We start from the raw sequence: 23,616 nt of genomic DNA, 5'->3' as shown, positions 1-23,616 counted from the left end.
AAAAAATAATAAAAATAAAATAGTAAAAAATATACATGCACATATACAAAGACAGACACGACGAGTCATCTACTAAGTAAATACGAAGACGGCGAGTCTTCATTTAACGAGGTTTCATACGGCATGTCGTCCTTCACGGTTAACGTAGCCAACATGCGTAGCTGACTCATCGTTTGTCATTCTCTCTGAAAGACATGTCACTCCTCTCGAATATGCGTAGACAGCGTGACATTTTCTATTTTTATGAACAAATGGCGCGTCATCTATTATGCTTTGATTTCACACGATTTTATTCAAAACTTTAACTTAAAAATTGCGTTTAAGTGTGAATGTACTGCACATATAAAATATATTTTCTTACCAGCACTCCTGGATTTTTGGTAGTGTGCCTTGCATTTGGCTGAATCCAACGGCCAGCATTCATCAGCTTTAAAAACTAAAGATATATAAGGAGAAAATCCTAATGCGTTTTGTTTAAAAAAAAAAAAAAAGTGAGAGATTTGAAGATATGAGAGAAACTAAAATGGGTTAGTTGTTGCTGTTGTTTTGGCATTTTTGGGAAGCAGAGGAAGCACTGAAACTTTTTTATTTAAAAAATAATAAATAAATTTGAAACATTCTGAAAAAATTCGAATGCAAGCGTGGGCTAAATTCCGTCCCGACCCGACCCTGGACCGTGTCTGAATTAAGCCTGCCCCAGCTAACCTGAAAGTCCGAATCGGCCAGCCCATTTACCATCCACAAACGCTGCCCTTCCATACGTGGCTTCTCTGGTTTATTTTGTTTACCTAAAAACTATTTTATAAATAGTCTGGTTAAGTTCCAACCGGGCTGGACCGGCTCCGTTAGGGTTCAAGTTAATTGGAATCCAATTTGCCACTAAACCCTGCAAATCCCCTTCTTCTTACTAAACTGCTGGCTCTTCCTCTGCTTCTGCTTCTCTCACGGAACAAGAGATTAAGAAATGAGCAGCTGGAAGAACCTTCTGCTTAAAATCGGGGACAATTGTCCGGAGTACGGCAACTCCGACGACTTGAAGGATCACATTGTCCGTTCTTACTCTCCTTTCGCTTTCACATTTTCTATCTTTTTTTTTTCTATTTTTTTTTCTGTCTCGTCAAAAACCCTATTTAGGGGTTTCGTTTTCCGTTGCTGGCATCTGCAGTGCACGTGTGTTTGATTCTTTGTTTCTGAAACTTGCTTTTGCAGGAAACATGCTTCGGCGTAATTCGGCGAGAACTCGAGCACTCTTTTGACGATGTTCCACATGTAAGCCTAAATTTTTGAAACTACTGTATCCTCTTGTTTTATTTTTTAGAAAATTGGAAGATGAACTTAAATTTGATTGCACGCTTGTGTTAGTATGTTATTGGAGGTTTCAGTTTTTTCATTTGGTTTCTTTGTTTCCAGTTTTATGGATTGTTTTGTTAAACAATATCATTATTTTTTACACTCTTCATGTTGGCAGTATATTATTAATTGTGCTGAGCAAATTCCACACAAGATTCCTTTATATGGGACATTGGTAAGTCACCTTGTATCATTCCTTTTGGTCTCTTCTTAACTTAGTGTCTCTAACCTCTGAGCGAAATACTACAAATTGACATCTATGAGCATGTGTATGCCGTGGTTTTGTTGGTATTAATATGACACTAGTATGTTTAGATTTGGGAGGTTGTAGCATGAATGTTATATGCTTATCATCACATTTTTTTCATAGTTTTGTGTATATATGTTCTTGTGAAAACAACTTTTTGGTGTATCAACTAGCTCAGTAGTGTAAAGTTTCTTGTGATCGCATAGGAGGTTTGAGATTGAATCCTGCCAATAAGTATTGAGATTGATATTGAATATACCATTTATGACCTAGTCTCCTTTTGAACCATATTACTTGGACTATAAGCAATGGTTTAAAGTTGTATGTTTTCCTCATAAAAGAGGTGGTCCATATGTTTGAGTAAGTATATTCTTAGTTAGCTCTTGGATGAAAAGAATGTTGTGAACACATGCATATGAGACTTGTTAAGAGGGAAAACTCTACTAACTAGCGGGCACCTCAGTTAAAAGCACTTATTGCCACCTTAAATGGGGGAGGAAACAGCCACTGAATGCTTGCAATATGTAAGCAAAATTTTCCCTATCCAGAATTAGTTAGTCCCTCATTCAGTCAAATATGCTTCTGCTATTTTGTAATGTGAGTTATATTTTTGTTTTATTCTATCCAAAATAAGATAACAAAGTGTCCCCATATTATAATGGATATTTTTTGCATTGAGATTCTCTGACGTTTATTCTGCAACTGGTAGGAAATGAAATTGCTAGCTATTAAGTTGTAAACATTAGCTGCCATGTAAAAGTGTATGTTTAACAAACACTTTAGCCGTTGTACGGTCAAAATTAACCAGAAGCTCAACAGTTTCAATCATACCCAATATCATGTAAATTTAATTGATGTTCTTGCTTGGTTGGAGAAATCCCCTTCTATTATCTCAAGATACATTCTTATGTCTATCCTTTTGGGATTTCTCAAAGAACAATCATTATAGTTGAGCAAGCTTTCTTATGTATGATAGAACAAACTTAAAATGGGCCTCTTCAAGCTGTACATTGATCACAGACGCCCTGATAGAGGTCTATAGAATTCTTATCTCATAAGACATCAAGTTAAATGGTGGTTTTAGGTTCTTATACAATTGTTTTGTGGAAGTTGACTAGACATACCTTCGTTATGGGTTGTTTTCTTCTCTCTCTCTCTCTCTCTCTGTCTGATTGTATGTTGTCATCCTTGTTTTCTTTTTTCTATGATTATATGTTGGTTTTATGAATATTTTCTCCGCTGTTGTTTACGTTTCCTGCTGATTCTTGTGTTGCCTCTCTCTCTATCTCTCTATCAGGTTGGCTTGCTGAACTTGGAAAATGAGGACTTTGTTAAAAAAGTTGTGGAGACCACTCAAAGAAAATTCCAGGTGAACAAGTGCAAAGAGGATACAGTTATTATTTTGCATCTTGCAGTCTAATTTGAAATGTTAGGCTGAAGAGTGAACAAAGTATTGAACTGCAACCATATAAATGATAAATAACTTGATGTTTTACTTTGATCCTTGGTTCACATTTACCTTCATGGTGCATGCTAGGGCATAATATATCTGGAAAATTAAGTTTTGAACTACTATGGTGTAGTTTTATTGGGGTGAGATCTAGATTCTTGGTTCACATTTACATTCTCGACTGATGGAAGGCCGCCGCTTGAGTTATATCTTCATTACTGCTGAATTTGTGTTGAGCCACGCTGGTATTGTTCTGAGAACCAACCTCTGACCATGATGGACTATTGGAACCCTGCTTTTTCAGTCTTTTGGATATGGTCTATCATTAAAAATCGGTGACTTGGGTTTAAGTATAGTTGGTTTGTGCGTGGAGGATCAATGTGATTTTAGTAAGTGTCATATATTAGCTTATGGCTTCATAGAGTTTGGCTAGTGCTCTTGAGATATAGGTTACATTTATATATATATATATATATATATAGATATATATATGTATGTATGTATATTATGATATAGGTTAGTTAGTTAGTGGTTTATCTTTATTTTTATTCTTTTAAATTTCAGAGAAAATGTTTTTGCTCTTCAGACAGCAATAAATTGATTCCTTAATCCTGAAATTTTTATTGAGATAGGGAAGCATGATTTCTTTCTTGTGCTGTGTTATTGGATATGGATATTTGCTGCAAGAGAGGTTGGGTTCTTTGAGAGTACTCACAGTGCATTCAGTTATGCCCAAATGCACTTTTGACTTAATTTTGTCCGCCTGAGCCTTGTTACTTTATGTTAATAGTCTCTCTTTGAGCCTATCTAAGAAGCATAGACAATTATTATTCAAATTGTCTTGTTGGGATGTATTGTTTATTTTTATTATAAAGTGTTATTGAAGTATATCACTTCCTCTCTCTCTCTCACTTTGTGTTGATTTTTTCAGGATGCCTTAGACTCTGGAAACTGCGACCGCATTCGTATTTTGATGCGATTTTTGACTGTTATGGTATGTATGATTTTGATGCTATTTGGTTATTTAGGACTGGTTTTTTATATGATGTAATGGTTGTTCAGAAGTGGGTCACTTCTTGTAAATTTTAAATTTTCATTTTAAATTAGAATCTACAGAGGACTTAACACACTAGAGAATGAGTTTTTATTTGGTAATTGCGATTAGCATTCAAGAATGAGTTTATGTTTGCTATTGTTGATTTACAACCAGACTCTTGGTTATAGTTATACTCAAGTGTCTGTTTTTGGATAGTTAAATGCTTACACTCCTTTGGTAGAAGACTTCGTAATTCTTCAAAGAAATTTTAAACTTGAGCTTTAGATGTATACTCAGCAGTGGAGGAGTGTTATCTCATTGATGAATTATACTATGTGTTACATGTACTGCAACATGTGCTTTTAGGTTATAGGTTAAAGATGGAGGTCTATAAGCAGGCCTCTTGCATGATGTTCACAGGGCGTTACCACCTAGGTTAGATTACATGCTTAGGGTTAGGCAGTTAAATTCGTTAAGAATATCTATAAATTATCATGTTTAGGCAGTTTATGTGTGAAGATTGGAAGTATTTGTGCACATGGACATCTTAGGACTCTTTCTCGTAGCTTATGTGTAGTCTCTATACACATTTTTTTTTTTCAATTTCAAACAAAGCTGAAAAATTTAGTCTTATGTTTTTTCTGTTTTATAGATGTGTAGCAAAATTCTCCAGCCTGGTTCTCTGGTGGTGGTCTTTGAAACTTTATTGTCATCAGCTGCCACAACAGTGGATGAGGACAAAGGAAATCCTTCCTGGCAAGCACGTGCTGACTTTTATGTAACTTGCATTTTGTCTTGTCTCCCATGGGGAGGAGCAGAACTCATTGAGGTGATGTTTAGTTTAATTCTTACTTGATGGTGTACTAAATTAGTTGGTATGGTGGCCTGTTAGATGAATTTCTTTCAACTATTCTGTTGTTGTTGTGGTGTGATTGCTGTTTAGTTTGTTAATGTTCAATATTAAACAATAAAATTTCAGAACTAAAAATTATGATTGTCTTCTATTTTATTTTTGGAGTCATGTATTTATATCTATATGCCTCTTGCAGAAAATGTTTACTGTTTGATGTACTATAAGCAATGTAATTGTTTAGTCCTTGTTGCAGTTACTGGAAGTTTGAACATCTGTAAAGTTAGGATTTTACCTTGTCTCACGTGTCTAATGGAAAGTTGAATAATTTTTTAAGTTGTGAACTAAAGTTTGAATTGTTAACTGTAAAGTTTGTAGGTTGTACTGAAGTGAACATGGAGCATTATAATTAATTGTTTAGTTAGATGCTATTTTTCTCTGACAGGCCTAGAAGTTGCACCATTTTGTTTTTTTTTTTTTGGTGAAAGAGATTTTGTTTTTACTTATTGGAAAACTAGGCTCTATTAATCTTTCAAGTTTCTAGGAACACTTGTATTTTCAATCTGCTGTTGGTCCTCACTTTAAATGCACTTGAGCATGATTTTTTTCTCTTTAGTTCACTGACAAAACATATCATCTGTTCAGCAAGTTCCTGAGGAAATTGAGAGAGTCATGGCTGGTTTGGAAGCCTACTTGAGCATTAGAAGGCATACTTCTGACACCGGTCTGTCTTTCTTTGAGGAAGATGATGAATCTGGGAAAGGTCTTGTTGAAAAGGTATGCATTTTGTCTAAAATATACTTCTGGGATGTCATCTGCTTGTAGTTTTCCATTATAATCTTTCAAACTATTCTCACTTGAAAAGGGGGGGGGGGGGGGGGGTTTTGGGAATTCAACCCATAGGGTTTAAAATTTTCTTCAAGATGTGCTTTCTTTCTAGTTGGATTTTCTCTCCATAAAAAACATTCCTGGTCATCTCCTAATTTGAGCAAAGATATTGCAATGGTCTGTGTCATCAGTACAGCCTTAGGAAGTACTTTTACTACATTAGCATTAGCATATTCATGTTTTTGTATCTATTTATCTTCATGAGCTGTCCTCTAGATTATCTATTCCCTGCCAAAACAATGTAGAGGAGCATGGGAACTGTGCAATGCTATTATGTAACTGTGCAACGCTATTATGTGGCTGATATGTTATCAATGCTTTTTAGGGCATTGAATGGGACTATGAAAATATACACAAGTATGAGAAAATAAGAGTCATTGCTTAGCTTTAGTCGTTATGTAGTTCTAAGGGGTTTTTTTCCTGCTGTTAAGTAGTTGTTTGCCAAGATACTGTACTGTCCTCATGAACTGATTGAGATAATAAAGAATCCATTCCTTAGCAATTCTGAAACTGAGATTTTGCATCACTAATTGGAGGATGCATTTTCAGTAACCATTTTTTCCCCTAATATATAGAAAACTGAATATATCTATCGAGAAGAAGAAATACAAAGTAGATCAGGAATGCATAGCATAGCCAAAAGAAAATCCTAGAAGGGAGCTGCAACTGCACATTTGTTTACACTAAACAAAACTATCCCCTTCTCGCTGTATATAGAATCTATATTAATGCCCCTTCCCAATTCAAATGAATAAAAAGAAGGAATTGTCTTGAAATTCCTTACAAACAGTGGTCCAGAGCAAGGCCAAAATTCAGACTTTGTCCCACAAGAAAAAAAACTCGGTTGTCTCTCTTATCATCAAAGATATGGCTGTTCCCTTCTTTCCAAATGGCCCAAGAAAGAGCTAGCACAGCAGACTATGGGAATTTGGCTTTCTTTCATGTTTCAAAATCAAAAACATTTTGTGAAAGCAAAGGACCACAAGATCTTGGAACAACCCTAGAGATTCTAGCTACTTTGCATAAATTGGTCCACAAAATAGAAGCTGCAGGACAGTGGAGAAACAAATAGTCAGCCGTCTCTTCAGTTTTCCTGCACACTTGACACCAGGATGGCAAATTCTGTCTGGGATGCTTTTATTTAATAACATTAGCAGTGTTAATTTCCATGAGCCAATGACCTAGCAAAAGTTGAATTTTTGGAGGGACTTTGGCCTTCCAAATCATATTGAAGTAATTCAACCTCGTTCTTGCTGCATTTTCACATAGGACTTGCAAGACCAAGGCCTCAAGCTTCCAAATCATTTTACTTTGTTTTGTTTGAAAAAGTTCAAACTATCAATCTGCATCATGTAGGCTGCATATTCTTGAATTTCCCTCTCATTCAAATTTCATTTGAAATTAAAATATCAAACAAATTCCAAGCTGGAAAGGAACAAACCAGAATACAATGTATAGGAACGTTGTTAATCGGGCATAATCTGTAAGATAGGGGAAATTGTCACATAAAGAAATATCACCAATCCACGTGCCTTCTGGAAATCAGATTATGGTTCCATCATACACTTATAAAGCAATAAAATTAACGAAAGATGGGTACTTCTTTGAAATGGCTTTCCAAGGATTTACTTTTCGACACAATAACAATGACAGTGGAATCCCATCCATTTAGATGAACACTGTATTTTCTTTGAAGTACCTCATGGCAAAGGGATTCTTTTTCTATGCAAAAATGGTCTATTTTTCTTAACCATATTCCCGATTCCAAGCCCATAAGTTTATTGTAGGCCTTGACACCTTATACCACCTAAGAAGCGAAAACCCGTTTCTTCCCCTATATCCTTCCCACAACATGTCCCTCATCATCTAAGATGTGGCTTCTTATGCACTTTACTGATCTTGGATCATTATATTCTTCTGGCTATGGTAGTCTATATAACTATTTCTTTCATTTTAATTTCAGTGGCGCTGCCCTTTTCTGCATTAATTTGCTTATATTATTGTCTTCAGGATTTCTTGGAAGATTTGTGGCATCGAGTACAAGCTTTATCAAGCAATGGATGGAAGCTAGATAGTGGTAACTTTATGAGCTTTATTTCATTTCTTTTTTAATTTAGCCATGCTATAATTTTGTTCTCCCTTTTTGACACAAACTAAAATTTACGTATTGTGGCAGAAATTGTTTTGGATTAGAATAGTATTTGAACAAGTTCTTTCACTTGTGATAGATTCTTCCTTTATATAATTGCTGGGGATTGAAAAAGCTCATTTGTACCAAGTATATATAATTCTTGAGGAATTGGACATTTCTTGAAATTGTAGCCCTTAATGCTTCAGTATCGTGCTTATGTGTTGTATCTTAACTACTAATTCAATAAGTATGTCTATATGAAATGAAAATGCTTGGTTCTAAATATTTAATGACATCCCTGATATTAAAGTGATGTTTCAAATTTTAATGCGTTCATTTTTGGATGTCCAAAGTCAGACAACCAATCGGAATTAGTAGCCTCATTTCTTATGTTCATGATAGTGAAAACCATATTGAACTCTAAGTTCTAACCTTTCACTTCATTGTTCAAGCCCTTGATAATGGTTAAACACATATTGAACATTTATCTATTGCATTGAAATATTTTTTCATAGATTATGCAGTTGAGTGGATAGACTTTTATTTCACTTACAGTTATTTCACAAGTATTCTAATGAAGAAAATGTTTTAACTTGTAAGGATTGGATTCTGTGTCTAACTCCAATAGGTCCGTGAAGAATGGAAATTTTATCAACATTTTTACTTGAATCTTTTGGTTTTGGATGAAAACTCTATAATTAGTTTAGTTGCATTTCCTAAAAAATATCTGCAATTTTTGTATGTATTTACTTTTCCGTTGATAGTGATTAAATTTGTTGTTAGTCTCTGTTGACATTTGTTACTTATTTGAGAACTTAATTGACTTTCCTATGTGCTGTATAGAAAAAATATCCTTATTTATCTATTTATATTATAGCCATGTGTATTTTATTTGTGGTTGCATTGTATGATGAAATCTTTCTCTTTTCTATTTCGTACTCTTCTTTCTGTGATATTAATTTCGTTGTTTGATCCCGTGTTCTGCATTTTTACTTGCTAGTTCCAAGGCCCCACCTTTCATTTGAAGCTCAGCTGGTTTCTGGAAAGTCTCATGAATTTGGGCCCATAAGCTGTCCTGAGCAACCTGATGTACCCACAGCAGTTTCTGGAATAACACATGGTAAACAAAAGCATGATGCAGAGTTGAAGTATCCTCAAAGGATACGCAGGCTTAATATATTTCCAGCAAGCAAAAGTGAGGTGGTAAGTATTTAAGATCTCAATCCTCATATATCAGTTTACATATATATTGTTTTTACATAGAAACAAATTGTTATTTCGTGAATAAATGCTTTTGGATCATGAATTGCTGTTACTGAAGTTATGACCATTAGCTTCTTGTGCCTCGACTGTTGGGTTTTTGTGTAGGGAGGAAAGGAGCAAATTTTTTTTTCCCCAAAATTTTGAACCCTGGTTGTAGTTATCGTAATTCTATAAACTTTTTGATTGGTACTTAGGCAATTATATAGAGGTTCATTTTGTAGAAAATGTGCTACTTTGGCTTTCTTATTCCTCTTACTTAAGCACCTTAATATGGACATGTCCAATTGGAATTCTCTGTTAGAAGTTCAGCTCATTCTTTTGTATGAGAGTGGGATTGGCCTTTGGGAAGGAAAACTGCATAGATTTTGCTTTCTTTATTTTACGTGACGTTTAGCTAATGACAAGGTTTTGTTCTTGAAGATACATGTTCATCTTCATACACACTTGCTTTATTTAGTACATGTGTCTGAGCTTTCGGTAGTATTTGGAAGGATTTTGCTGATTTAGTAGCTCTGCCATTCCTCATTTGCAATTTAACACAGTTGAATATTTTATTTTGCATGTAAATTGGGTTTTTCTTTATTAGGAATTTACAAATAGAAAACATTCGAAAGAGGTACGAGCTACCTCAAGCAATATCTTCTATTTTATACATGAACCTGGTTTAGAATCCTGATTTACTTGGATTTAGGCATGAGGGAGTTATGCTTGTTGCAATCCTAGCTGTTGCTCCTGACATTATTAAGAGATCTCTACTATCATAGATTATCTACTTCAGCATGTTTTGGATTTAAGTATTTCAATAACAAATGTAAATTTGTTCTAGTTTGTTGTTATTTGTCCGTTGGTTAAAATTATATTAGTTTCCATTGTTTCGCCTTTTGTTTGGACAGGATATGCAACCTATTGATCGCTTCATTTTGGAAGAATATTTGCTGGATGTGCTTTTGTTCTTCAATGGCTGGTTCGTTTTTGCCTTTGATCATTAATATTATACTTTGGTTACACTTTAACCTTTATTTATTTATTTGGGGAATGTGATTCTTATATAAACTGGTGTTATGTGAATTGCACAACAAACGTAGAGGGTGTTATTGGTCAGAAGCTTCCCATCCTTGTTATGTTATACTTCATTGAGACTCCTTTTCCCCGTCTTCTCCCTTCCTTTTGTTGCAGTGCAATTCTTAGAACAATGTGCTCATTCGACAAGTACTTAGTATGTAGGCTCTGTGGTTATTGTTTATTACTTCTGCTGCTCGACAGTTTTTCGTATCTTTTAGCTTGTGCCGATGGCATTGGGCTTCTCCTGGTCTTGTTTTCTGTTGGTCTGAGTCAGCATGATGATACCTTCCTGATTTTATGCCTCTTGTGTATATTTAGTTTATGTGGATTACTCGTTTCTTACTCTTATCTTATATGATGGGCCTCTTGGACAATTTTAATTATTTCTGTTTCTTGGTTCATGCAAAGCTAGTCGAAAGGAGTGTGCTTTTTACATGGTAAACTTGCCTGTGCCTTTCCGATATGAGTATCTGATGGCTGAGACAATCTTCTCCCAGGTAATAATTCTTTTTTTCTTTAATCCCAAATGGAATACGAAGCTGCTCCTTTCCTTTTTACAATTTGTGAATAATGGACATCTAATTCGTTATGATGTTAGGACTGGAATCCTATTCATGTGGTACATAAAGAAGTCAACATAATCAAGAATTATTTGGGTCTTATATTCAAAATTTTGTTTGAACTGAAATCTTAGGTGTATCACTAATAGTAAGTTTTCCTATTATAGTTTTCTTACTTCGGTAAATTTTATATTAAGTAGATTTATCTACCTGTTAGAGGTTGATTGTAAGCTCCTTCTTCTATTTACGGCTTGGCATTAATAAATCTTTTAAATAAAAATTGATTGCATTTAATGATACTGATTTTTTTTCCTACTCCTAATTCTACAGTTATTTCACTGCTTTCTTCCTCTTTATTTTATTTGATAATACATTTTACATCATCATTTGTTTCAATGATCTGATTGTGATGACGTTATTTTCTTGTATATTTATGATTACAGGAGATCATAGTTTTATTTCAAACTTTAAATTGATTTTAATTCCCCCCACCAGAAAGATAGACAGAAGGAAATATATTTTTATTTGACTTCTTAGACTAAGCAATAGGAAAGATACTAATAGAAATGAAGTGTGGTAGTTTAACGGAGTGGACAATACAATTTTCAAACACTACTCAAGTGGACTAAAGAATTGTCATCAATTCATCATTTGACACTGAAAATAATATGATATGCGTAAGTTTTCTTTTTGAAAATAATATCATATGCAGGTTTCTTTTATTCAGCGAAAAGATATGTTTTCTGTTAAATCACTGAAATGACCCTTGCAGCTGGTAGAAGGCCTCTGTCAAAAGTTAAAAGCATATCCATTTAGTTTTAATACATTCAGAAAGGATTTTGTCTTTGCAATTGTTCTCATCGGACATCCCTTTCTCTTAACTGTATAGCTGTTGATTTACATCAAATCAGATATAACGGTCTATTTACATTGTCGCTTTTGCAGTTGCTATTATTACCTCAACCCCCATTCAAGCCAATATATTACACGCTGGTTATTATGGATCTCTGTAAGGTAGAATGGGAGCTATTACATTGACTAATTCCTTTTTTTTTTCTCCCTTTTTTCTTTCTATATCTACTGAATGAATCTAAGCAATTACATTGATTGAATCATGTCTATCTTGATTTCCTTTTCTGTTGGGTTGTGTAAAGCAATTGCTCTGAGTATTTAAAGAAGTTTCTGATGATGAGGTTTGATTCTTAGGCACTTCCTGGGGCCTTCCCTGCAGTTGTTGCTGGTGCTGTTCGTGCTCTTTTTGACAAAATTGCTGATTTGGATATGGAGTGCCGGATACGGTTCATTCTTTGGTTTTCACACCACCTGTAAGTCTAAAATCTACAAAACCAACCACCCATCACATTTAGGTGAACCCTTTTTTTGTGTCCTGTTTTTCAACAACTGCTTTTCTAATTTCTTTTTCTAGTTTTCATTTTATCTAGTTTCATATAAATGGAGCAGTTGATGGTTTGGCTTCAGGTCCAGTGTACTGAAGAGCAGCCGTTCCTAGAGTTTAGTCCTCTATGACTAGGAGTGCATGCAACATTTTCCTTGAGGCCTGTTTCTCAGTTTTGATATGTGATATTCTATCTGCTCTAGCGCTAATGCAACTGGAATCTTGGTTAAAAATGAACTAACAGACCTTTTACTATTCAGAGAGAACTTTTATCTGGAGTCTTATATCCTTTTCTTGGGATATAAGTTTCATCCTACATTGATTTGGCTAAAGTTTTGACATTCCTATTCTTTTAGAATTATAGATAGCCTCTATGATTGGTCCTGGTATTGGAACTCAGATCTAATGATTTAACTGATCTTTGCACATTTAATAAAGGCTTCCCGTTTTGCAGATCAAATTTTCAATTCATTTGGCCTTGGGAAGAATGGGCTTATGTCTTAGACCTTCCTAAATGGGCTCCACAACGAGTGTTTGTTCAGGAGGTCTTGGAAAGAGAAGTCCGCCTGTCTTACTGGGACAAAGTTAAGCAGGTAATAAATCTTGCTGAATATTGGGGACTTTATGAATATTCAATGTATAGTTTTTGTAAATGGATCCAGAATACTTTTGAAAAGGATGTCTTAGTTTAATAAAGGGAAAAAACTATCTCATTACACGAACTACTACTCAAAAGATGCAAGGTTTGGTTGGGGACTAATACGATGCAAGACTTAATATTTACCGTGCCTTTTTCCTTCATATTTTTTGTATAGAGCATTGAGAATGCACCTGCTTTAGAAGAGTTGCTTCCTCCCAAAGGTGGTCCAAACTTCAAATATAGTATGGAAGATGGTAGAGAAAGAAGCGAAGAACATGCACTCTCTGCGGAACTGACAAACAAGGTGAAAGGAAGGCAAACTGCCCGGGAAATAATTGTGTGGGTAGAAGAAAGTGTGTATCCTATTCATGGGCTGGGAGTCACCATCAAAGTGGTTGTGCAAACACTACTTGATATTGGATCTAAAAGTTTCACTCATTTGATCACTGTATTGGAGAGATACGGGCAAGTCATATCAAAAATATGCCCTGATCATGATAAGCAATTGATGCTGATAGACGAAGTGAGTTTGTTTTGGAAGAACAATACCCAGAATGCAGCCATAGCAATTGATAGAATGATGGGTTATCGGCTTATATCTAATTTGGCCATTGTGAGATGGGTCTTCTCTCCAGAAAACATTGACCAATTTCATGCTTCAGATCGTCCATGGGAGGTACATTTTCAAAGTTCTTCCTAACACTTTTTGCCCAATTGATACGATGTGATTTGTAAGTTTGCTAAATCCTAAATCAATGGTTTGCCTCACATACAAGAAGATTGTCATGCTCAATCTCAATCTCAATTTGGTTAGAAAATAATGTAGACTACGACTTACTATAAATTACAGAGAAATAACCTCATGATTTCTATCAAAATCTTTCATGCTCCCATTTTCATGAAATAAAGATAGTTGGTGACCTCCACTTCTGAAACAGATGAGAGGTGAAGGTTTTGCTGTAAATGTTTAAATGCCTTAAGATTTAAATGATCCAGATGAAAGTAGAGAAATAGTGGCCTTGAGGCGGTCTACCTTCCATTGGACCTAACTGCCCAACGTTTATGTAGTTGGGATGAAGGTTTGGTCTCCCAAACTAGAATGACATTTTTATGTTGTGACGTGTGTCTCCAGTGTAACTCAAAATAGGAAAAATTTTCAAGCTATTTTCCTTCTTTTGTTTGGAACCTGAAGCCGCTTCCAGAATTGCTTGCCCTCTCAGTATTCATGGGAACATTTGTTAACTTATGCGAACTCTCTTTGAAGTTTTCTCTTCCCTTTCTTTTTACTGTTTTAATATTTTCAGGTCCTTAGGAATGCAGTTAGCAAGACATATAATCGTATCTGTGATCTAAGGAAAGAGATTATATCTCTTAAGAAGGGTGTTACATTAGCAGAAGAAGCTGCAGCTAAGGCCAAAGCAGAGTTAGAAGCTGCTGAGTCAAAGCTTTCTTTAGTTGATGGTGAACCTGTTCTTGGTGGAAATCCTGCAAGGTTGAGTCGTCTGAAATTACATGCCGAAAAAGCTAAAAACGAGGAGATATCAGCAAAAGAGTCTTTAGAGGCCAAGGAGGCTCTTTTTGCTCGAGCTGTAGAAGAAAATGAGGTACTTAAACTGTCTTTCTCATTTCCATCTTTAAACTATCGTGCTGCTATTCATCTGGCATTAACATGTAACCGAAGAAGACCATGCATAAGTTGTCATTTGGTAGTTCAAAACTCCATGGATGGAGAAGATTTCAAGGGTGGGGGAGAGGGAAAAAATATGACTAATATGTGTGTTGAAATCACATTGTACACTGTTGTGGGAAGAAATGGACATGGATTTTTCAAGTGGCATGGTGATAATGCTTTGATTCTTCCAATGTCGCACAAATAGACGAATCAATGTTTTGACTCTGAGATGCCCTTGCCTTCTTGCTATTCTGCTGTGTGTCCATTAGCTTTGTGGATGAATCTGGGAAACAAAGAAATTTGTAAATTTATTACAGATTTTAAGGAGTTAGTGTATTTGTTTCCATGTTGACTTTCTTTACTAAGCTTTGATGATGTGATTTATAGCATCCATTGCTTTATAATGTCACGACTTTCCTGCAATCAAACTACTGCTTATTTTTGTTTGGTTATAAGCGTGTATGTGAAGCACTATTCCTTTGTTTATTCATCTCATGGATGTTTTTCTAATTGGAATGTGCAGGCACTATATCTTTCTCTTTACAGAAACTTCTCAAATGTGTTGATGGAACGCCTACCAGATGCATCTAGAGCTGGAACTTTGCAAGATTTAAAATCTACCCATGCAGATGCAATGGCTGTTGATCTTGAAGAGCCATCGGCAATGGAACTGGACAATGAGGATGGAAGACCTAAAAAGAGGTTTCCCTCTCCACCGACCTCTCAGATTGCTTCTCTTTCTGCTTGTAATGTCATGGAATACGTCGAAGATGTCACATTTACTTTGTTTTATTCCTTAAATGATGCAGTCAGTCAAATGGTGGGAGCTCAGGCAATGTCTACAACATAGGTGAAAAGGAGCAGTGGTGTCTATCAACTCTGGGTTATGTGAAGGCCTTTTCAAGACAATATGCTTCTGAGGTAAACATTTCTTAAGAATCTTTGGTGGTTCTGAATCTGTCATTAACATTTTCTTTTCTCAAGATTCTGTGTCTATAAGTTCTTAGTATCTAATTTCTCGAAATATCCTTGGCTCTTGCCAATGCATTACATCTTTGCTTGACAGATCCATGTGAGCTCAGCCGAAAATATATTGTTTACCATTGTCATCTTTTCCTCTCACTTCACAAAGGTCTCGAGCTTTATGCTCCCTAATCTGTGATGTTCGTAACTTATGTCAACTCCTTTGTGCTAGAATTTTTTTCTTTTGCCCCTTCTTCCTAGCATGGAGATTCAGGAATTGGTTTCTAATTAAAAAATCTGAAGCGTCTGAGGCTGTAGTAGAAGCTCGATAAAATTGATTCTCATAGCGGCTGTTAATTTTTTGCAATCTCTTTTGTGCGGGTGGTATATGTGGAGTGGTCAATGGAACTCCGGAATTTGTGTTTATGCGGTTATGCCACTTGAAGATTTGAGTTGTTGGTATCAAGCACAATGTAGTTATGGCTGCAACTGCATCATAGATGCAGGACATTTTCTGAATATGCTAATAGACGTATCTATACCATCTATATGCTCTCGAGTTCCCTTTTCTTTGACTTACGACAAAGTGTCTATTTCTGTTTCTGACATCTTCAATGTAAATATATTGTGTTTGATAGATATGGCCACATATGGAGAAGCTGGATGCAGAGGTATTAAGTGAAGATACACATCCTCTTTTCCGCAGAGCAGTTTATTCTGGTCTACGCCGACCCATCAACTAGGTCTGATACCTCTAATTCCTGGTGTAAATTATCACTTCTTTTCTTCTTTTTACAAAGTTTTACCCTTGTTTTTAAATCATTTAGTGTAAAAATGTCAAAACAGATGCACGAGAAAGAAATCATGTCTATCAGCAAAATTTGCAATTAGATGTTTTTATTATTTCATCTACAACTAAACTAATAGAAGAATCTGGTAGGTCAGCAGACAAAGCCACAACTAAGAAGCTAACAGCTTGAGATTTCTCTGGACAGATGATGATTTTGTACCGCTAGTAGCTCTAATTGCTTGCTTGATATTTTAGATACAAGAAAGTGTGATGGATCGCATGTAATTGCCGTGCAGCAAACAAAACAGCCGTAGCTGTAGAGTTCAGTGGTCACCACAGAGCTAGTGTAGCCATGACCCATGAAGTTGCTACGATTACTGTACCATGATAGCTCTCCTAGAAGTACAGTTTGTGATTAGATGTGCATTATTGGTAATGTAACCGAAATGCCTGTCTAGGTAGATGTGTGACATCATGTTTGTAACGTGGAAAGTGGGATGATTCATTGTCTATTTATATATTTGATGGCAAGGGTTACACATTCCAATTATCCAATATGACGTTATGCGGCGGGATGTTAAATGTTTTTGGATTAGCATTGAGGAGACTTGCGTGTCTCGTAAGTGTAAATTTTGATGCTTGCTTCACTATTTTCATATTATATCTCATCCTCTAGGTACATCAACAATCACAATTAGATTTGTTCAAAACCTTTTTCATGTGCTGGATTGGTCAAAATCATATGTGACACGGGCTCCTTAATCATGCACCCGAGATTCGACGAGGGAATATGTAAATAAGGGTAACAACAATATTCGAGAAATCCCTTTCGGATATTTACAACTTTAACCCAAATTGAAATTACATATTTCCGCACGTGGAAACTGTATTTCTAATTAAACTAGCATGTTAAAGACACTCTTTCGCTAAAAATTCTTTACACATAACATATTATGACTTACTAGCATTATTTGTTATTTTCATTTAATAAATTAACCCAATTCAACGGTACATGTGTGAAGATATAAATTATACTAGTTTTTAATAACAAATCATTACTATTAGACTAAGTGGATGAAAAATTGAGTTAATTTTTAAGTTATGAAATCCGTCCTTTAAAAAAGAGCAAAAAATATTTTTTAGAAATGATTGTTTTCTAGAAAATCTTCATATAAAGTTTTCTCTCTTATTTTTTAAAATAAAAAAATTTCCATGGATATACGTGTGAACGATAAAAAAAATAAAATAAAATATCTGTGGTTCATGATTTTAAATAGGGTTAAATTTATCATTAAAAAGTGTGTTAAAAGAAATACATATTATTTCAAACTATTTGAAATGTTTGGATAGTGTAAATAAAAGAGTGGGGTTTTAAGAGATTTACAGAGGGTATCAAAGGTCCATATCATTTCACAAGTATATTCTGCAGCATTTAACAACAATTTTTTTTTATGTTTAATTTAACTTTCTGAAATATTTAATGTTATTTTGTAAGCGTTTTTTTTGCTTTAATTTATAAAATATATCTTATGATATATCACATATTTATACATTTACAATTAAAATAAACCAAACATTATTAGAGGGAAGAAGGTGAAATTTAGTGATCCTCTTTAATAAAAGAGAGGAAGAAAAAAAAAAACTGATCAACAGTTCATCTCCATCATGCATTGGAAGGAAGCTATTAATCATGAAAAGTCCGTCAAGTGCATCTTCAAACTACTGCACGTTTTTTCAAATGACATATGTTAAAAAGGCAATTGCTAAGTTACAATTTCCGTTTCATATAGCCTGGAGAATCTCAGCCATTAAAATGTGCTAAAATCTAATTCAATGGACAATGTTCAATTTATGGGAAACTAGTAACATGGGAGAAACCAGTTGAATTGGTTAGGCTTATGTGATAGGCAACCGGACCAAACGGTTTCAATTTTTTTTTTTGCAGTGGAAAATGGACGAGGGAATGATCTAGGGATTCTGAGGGGGACAAAAGAGATTGGTGCTGCCAAATTGAAACAAAATAACCAAATTGTAATTGATCCACGTACAAGCCTGTTGCATCTTCGCCTGATAATCGTCGCTGCGGTCCTTCTTCTTGTTCCTGCGGCTTGGCTGGTCAGTCGGACGACGCCATTAATATTTCTTGTGGTTCCGCCGATTCTTGGCTGTCGATAGTCACCACTTCTATAGCATTTTTGCTAGAGGCTTGTTCTAATTGTTTCCTTTTGTTAGCTGTCCATTTCATCTTTGATCTGTGTTGTTGATTGTTAATGGAAAAATTGAGTTCGAGATCTCATTGTAAGGATTTGCTTCCTTCTCCAAACGCTCTTCATGATACTGAGTTTTTTTTTTTAAACTATTTCTAATTTAAAATTTTAAACAAGTATTTACGATTTTTTTTTTTTTTTTGTATTTGGTGCTCTTTTATGTTGTTTGGTAAATAATATCTATATCTATCTATATATATATATATATATATATATATATTTATATTTATTTATAAAGTTGGGACTTGAGAAAGTGACGTGGCATCACTATTTTTCATCTTTATATATTCTCTATTATTTAATAAATAGATAAAAAAAATTTTAGATTTGGGTTTTCATTTTTTCATAATTAATTTGATTGTTATTACACAATAATAATTATATAAAGATTTTAACGAGGCATATATTCTTTATAATGAACATCCAAAGGGGAGTGTTATGAATTTATTAAAATAAATGTAGAAGTTCATAACATATATCTCTTAGTCTCCCCACTATTTCCCATTAGCCACCTTTAGCTTCCCTATAACTCCTACTATCTCATAAAGAATTATGATCTATAATTTTTCATTAATTTCATGGAGTGATTATGTAACTATAAAATGAGAGCTCATCTTTTTGTTTTGTACACACACAATTGGAATGAATAAAATCACTCTATAATAAATTCTCTCATTTTATTCTTTATCTTGCGTTGCTTCTTTATTTGTATTGCTGGCTAATAACTTTTTTTATTTTTTATAAGGCTGCCTCATCTTTAAAAAAATCAATTCATATTTTTATCAGTTTTATCAAGTGTAAAGTAAAAAAAAATGATAATATTAAATTCTTTTTTCAAAATCGGGTGAAGCGCAGTTCTATTTTCTAATTTACAATAATAGCAAAAGCCATTAATTTGGCTACACCATTTATCAGCATGCTAATTTTGAAGGTTGGAATGAACTCTCAAATAATTTAATGCCAACCGAAAAAGAAAACCTATATAGTTTCGCATAGGTATTACTTGCTTTGGGTTATAATGATGATAGATCCAAAACAACTCTCAATATTTAACCAGATTCAAAATGCACATCCAGTTTCTTCCATTTCATCTCTCTTAAGCTTCACCGAAAACAAATGAACAAAACTGGAATATGTTGGGACGAAGATTAACAAAAATGAATATTTGTAGGTTTAATTTTATCTCTAGGAATCCAACATTAAAATGTTTTGTTTAATTTCTTCCGATATCTAAATATTATTTGGTAGACATTTTCAGACGAGATTTATTAATCATTAAATCAATACTATAATCTCAAAAGGCACGTGAATAATCTGTTTCTTACTTAAAATTAATAATAATAAATAGCCGTCGAAATGAGATTTTGGTTTTTGGACGCACACGTCAACCGAAAGAAGTTTTTAATGATTTATTTCGTGCATTATATCCAATAGACATCCAAAATGTAATATTCGTGTGAGCAATGAGAACGTTGTGTTCAACTATATAAATTTTTTTTTTTATTTAAAAACAAAAAAAAAAAAAAAGAAAAGGGAAAATTTTGCCATATGCCACCGAACCAAAATGACATACACACACCGCAGATGAGAACGAATTATGGGCCGAATTTGGAGCGATTTCATCGATATGTCACCTCCGCTAGTCCTGTAGATGAAGTTTGTGCAGAGATATTGCAGTACGGGTAGCATCCCGACTTCTGCCCTGCTTGCGGTTATGTAAGGACTAGAAATAATATTTTACATTTAAAAAAGTTAATTCCAACCGCTGTAAAAGTAACGCGACAAGAACATTCTAGATAACGACCGGGGGTTATCGACTGAGATTGAACGGCGGGAATTAAAAGAGAGTGTTTATTTAACCACGTGCGTTTGAACCTGCCGGCGGCGGTGGCCGGGAGTCTTCTTCTTCGAATTCTTTGCCCCATCCCGTTGGTCTCGCAGGCCATGGCTCCGCGGCATAACAATAACTTCTCCAAAAGGCTTTCGGATTGTTTCCGGACGATGATTCTTCCCAAACATCCGTCGGTTTTGTGGGCTTGTCATTCTTCCAACTGCACCGCCTGCGTTGCTTCTTTTCCCGTTTTTGCCTTCCCGAATCCACCGAATGCGCCTCTTCCATTATTAATTATCATGATATTGATGGGCATTTCATTTCATTTCATTTCGGTCGCAACTTGGAAGTCACATCTATGTAATGTATATATATTCTGGTTCACAAAAGTTGATGAGATCCTATAAATCTGATCCATGTTGTTTTTCTCAACTCGTAATTTCTTTTTTTTTTTTTGGGTATTTACCTTTTTATTTGAAAAAAATAATAAAAATAAACCTAGGAAGAGGAAGACTCCTTTCAATTTAATTAACATTGTATTAAAAAACGGAGCCTTTAGAGAACTTTACACTCACAATAATTGGAGTAAGTGTTCGAAATCTACGTAATAACATTATGAGCAGGGGCGTAGGTAGAATTTTGATCGAGTTAGGGCACATTTAAAATTAAATATGACTTGAATGTGCAACTACCCGTGTGGTAAATTTTCATTTGAAAAACTGTGTTGTGGGCCCCACAAACTCGAAATGAGAGCTTGCCACATGCACAATCGAACTTATGGAGTGTGTCTGCATGTATCTAATTGAGACCTTATTTAAAATATATTACACTTCTAAAATTTTAAATAGCAATATAAAACTTTACAACTATAATATTCATTGATAATATATTTACTTATTATGATTGTTCTCGTTGAAAACTACTCAATAAAATTTTATGAGTTGAAAATAGTGTATGATAGTTTAATTATCAATATAAGAAATAAATATATTTTTCAATATATAAGACTATGTTATTACTTAATTTGCTTTTAAAATCTTTTAATAATAACAAAAATATTCATATATTGCAACACACATAACAAACATGAATGCATGATAAAATTATAGATTTTAAAGCTAGACAAAAGATTAATTAAAAAAACTAAAAATTAGAATTAGATAAACTTACAACTTAGGAGTCATTGTTGAAAGGCCAATCAATTGATTTTGCTCGAATAGAAAACAAAAAACTTAAAGACTAGTCCATTAACCATTATATTAACATTTTTGTTATGATTGTTTGTTATTTTAATATTTGTTCTCGTGTCTTTAATTGAATTTCATGAAATAACAACTAAAATACAATTTTTTAATATAACCATCAAAAAAATTTTAAAAACCAGCCGGGGCATGTGTCTCAGCTGGTTCCATGCTGGCTCCGTCCCTGATTATGAGAGTTAGTTTAATTCATTTCTTAATATTTTCTCTTACGATGGATTTAAAAAATTAACAGATTGTACTCATTTTCTTTTAAGTTGAGAATTTGGGTAGTGTGGGGTCTATAAAAATCTATATCAATATTAAAAAATTGTATTCAGCTTCTTTTTCAAGTTGAGGAATTGTCGTGGATAGTATTATTATTAATTATATGAATGAAGGGTTCCCAGGGTTGCGTTCCTTAATTTAGAATGATGACTAATTGACTATTAGTCCATCCAATTCAATTATATATTTTAATTTTAACCAAGATACTATGTTATAATTTTAAATTCAAATTATTTGATTGATTCAATCTATGGATGATAATTTAAGTCATCAGTTTGAGATGAGATATTTTAAATGTAAAACGGGTTAAAAAAAAAATGATTCAACGAGATAATTTTAAGAAGTGACTTTTTAAACATAAATAATAAAATCATCCAACATCGTAGTGATTTAACATTTGAATGCATTATTATGGGAGTTTACATAATTTAGAAAGCAAAAACTATTTATTGTTATTAAAAAAAAAGATAATTATTTAATTCAAACGAAATTCTAAAAATAAGGGGATATTTATTTTGAAATAAATCATAATGCAACAACATCGTTTTTCATTTTTGGACAAGGCAATAATGTCCATTTGCACGCCTTAAATGACAATAAACAGAATCCATCGTATTCATAAGTGTCTTAAATCTCTCAATAAATCGTCTCATCATTACCAAATCCAAAGTCAATTAATCCCTTTAGGTTTTAACTAATGAAGGTATTACCCTATTAGTCATAAAACTGGTCATCAGCGCCCTGCACTAGCGAATGCACGAGAAATTTTAAAATATATCTGTTGTACTATGTTAGCCATATAACAACAAATAATTTCATGACATATGTGTATTTATTTTATAAACAATCATGCAAGTGGTGGTTGTATTAAACTCAATTATACATGTCATGCATGCATTAATTGATTGTAATACAACAGATGTATTCTAGAATTTCTCACGAAATCACATATAAATCTCTAGGAGGAGTTCAAATTTCTAGGAGGAGTTCAAATTTCAAGTCTTTTAAGAGCGCAGAGATTACAAAGCTGTCCAAAATAAAAAAGAATAGGGATTTTAAAACTTTTTAAAGATTTAGTAAATTATCCAAAATACTAAATTTTATTACATAATTATATTTTATTAATTTCATAATATGGTATTTATCATTAAATCTATCATTTTTATGTTAAAATGTAGTCAATTATTATTGGAAAATTAAATGGTTATACTTAATTAAGTTGATGGAATTTGTTAGGCATTGACGACAAAATTTCCAACAGACTTGGAATCCTTCATAATCCATCTAAATAGAACGAGATTAAGGTAGATTTTTTGAGAATATAAATAGTAAGATAGGAGAGTATCAAAAAAATTAATAAAAAATATAATAATATTGATTATACTTTTGACTCGCATGATTCATTCGATTTATTTTTATTATTTGTATATTTTTATTCAATAAGTACACTGTTATACTTGGTACTAATAATCCGTTCTCAAGTGTGTTACTCTAGAAACAAAAAAACTTTAAATAAGACAGGGTGAGGGTGGGTTGCATACTTCTATGTTCAAAACTCTTACGGTACAATTAGGAATTTTGTTAAACATTAAGGACCTAAATGATAGAAAAATGGAAGAATATCTGACCTGGAAAGAAAGCGGGTCAAAGATATTTGAGTTTTTTAGCAGTTGAGTCGCAAAGTCTCAATTCAA

General features: G+C 33.8%; 1 protein-coding gene across 7 annotated transcripts; it reads left to right on the top strand.

Annotated features, from left to right (window-relative positions):
* Positions 1-744: 744 nt before the first annotated feature.
* On the top strand, positions 745-16,848 carry LOC102628799 (nuclear cap-binding protein subunit 1). Of its 7 annotated transcripts, none has more exons than XM_025094913.2 (20): positions 745-1,048; positions 1,210-1,269; positions 1,469-1,525; positions 2,895-2,966; positions 3,979-4,041; positions 4,736-4,912; positions 5,579-5,710; positions 7,832-7,898; positions 8,953-9,155; positions 10,109-10,179; positions 10,690-10,774; positions 11,783-11,851; positions 12,044-12,162; positions 12,688-12,826; positions 13,049-13,549; positions 14,178-14,477; positions 15,069-15,247; positions 15,355-15,466; positions 16,147-16,251; positions 16,595-16,848. In XM_025094913.2, exons 1-19 carry the CDS (start codon positions 965-967, stop codon positions 16,249-16,251), a joined length of 2,595 nt encoding a protein of 864 aa, XP_024950681.2. In that variant the 5' UTR covers positions 745-964; the 3' UTR covers positions 16,595-16,848. The 7 variants fall into 7 exon arrangements, with proteins under 7 accessions (XP_024950681.2, XP_006470709.2, XP_006470707.2 ...); XM_006470646.4 differs by having other exon boundaries at positions 16,504-16,848; XM_006470644.4 differs by having other exon boundaries at positions 16,457-16,848.
* Positions 16,849-23,616: the final 6,768 nt, after the last annotated feature.

The sequence above is a fragment of the Citrus sinensis genome, chromosome 2, assembly GCF_022201045.2.
Source record: "Citrus sinensis cultivar Valencia sweet orange chromosome 2, DVS_A1.0, whole genome shotgun sequence".
NCBI classification, from domain to species: Eukaryota; Viridiplantae; Streptophyta; class Magnoliopsida; order Sapindales; family Rutaceae; genus Citrus; species Citrus sinensis.
Note: the sequence above shows the minus strand (reverse complement) of the source record. Positions and strands in the feature narration are given on the sequence as shown.

What these genes read in the sequence shown, in the direction of transcription:
- LOC102628799 (XM_025094913.2), top strand. Translation starts at nt 965, where the DNA reads ATGAGCAGCTGGAAGAACCTTCTGCTTAAAATCGGGGACAATTGTCCG. An exon ending in CTTTTGACGATGTTCCACAT is followed by an intron (nt 1,270 to 1,468) that starts GTAAGCCTAAAT and finishes TCATGTTGGCAG; the next exon opens with TATATTATTAATTGTGCTGA. An exon ending in CTTCAGATCGTCCATGGGAG is followed by an intron (nt 13,550 to 14,177) that starts GTACATTTTCAA and finishes TAATATTTTCAG; the next exon opens with GTCCTTAGGAATGCAGTTAG.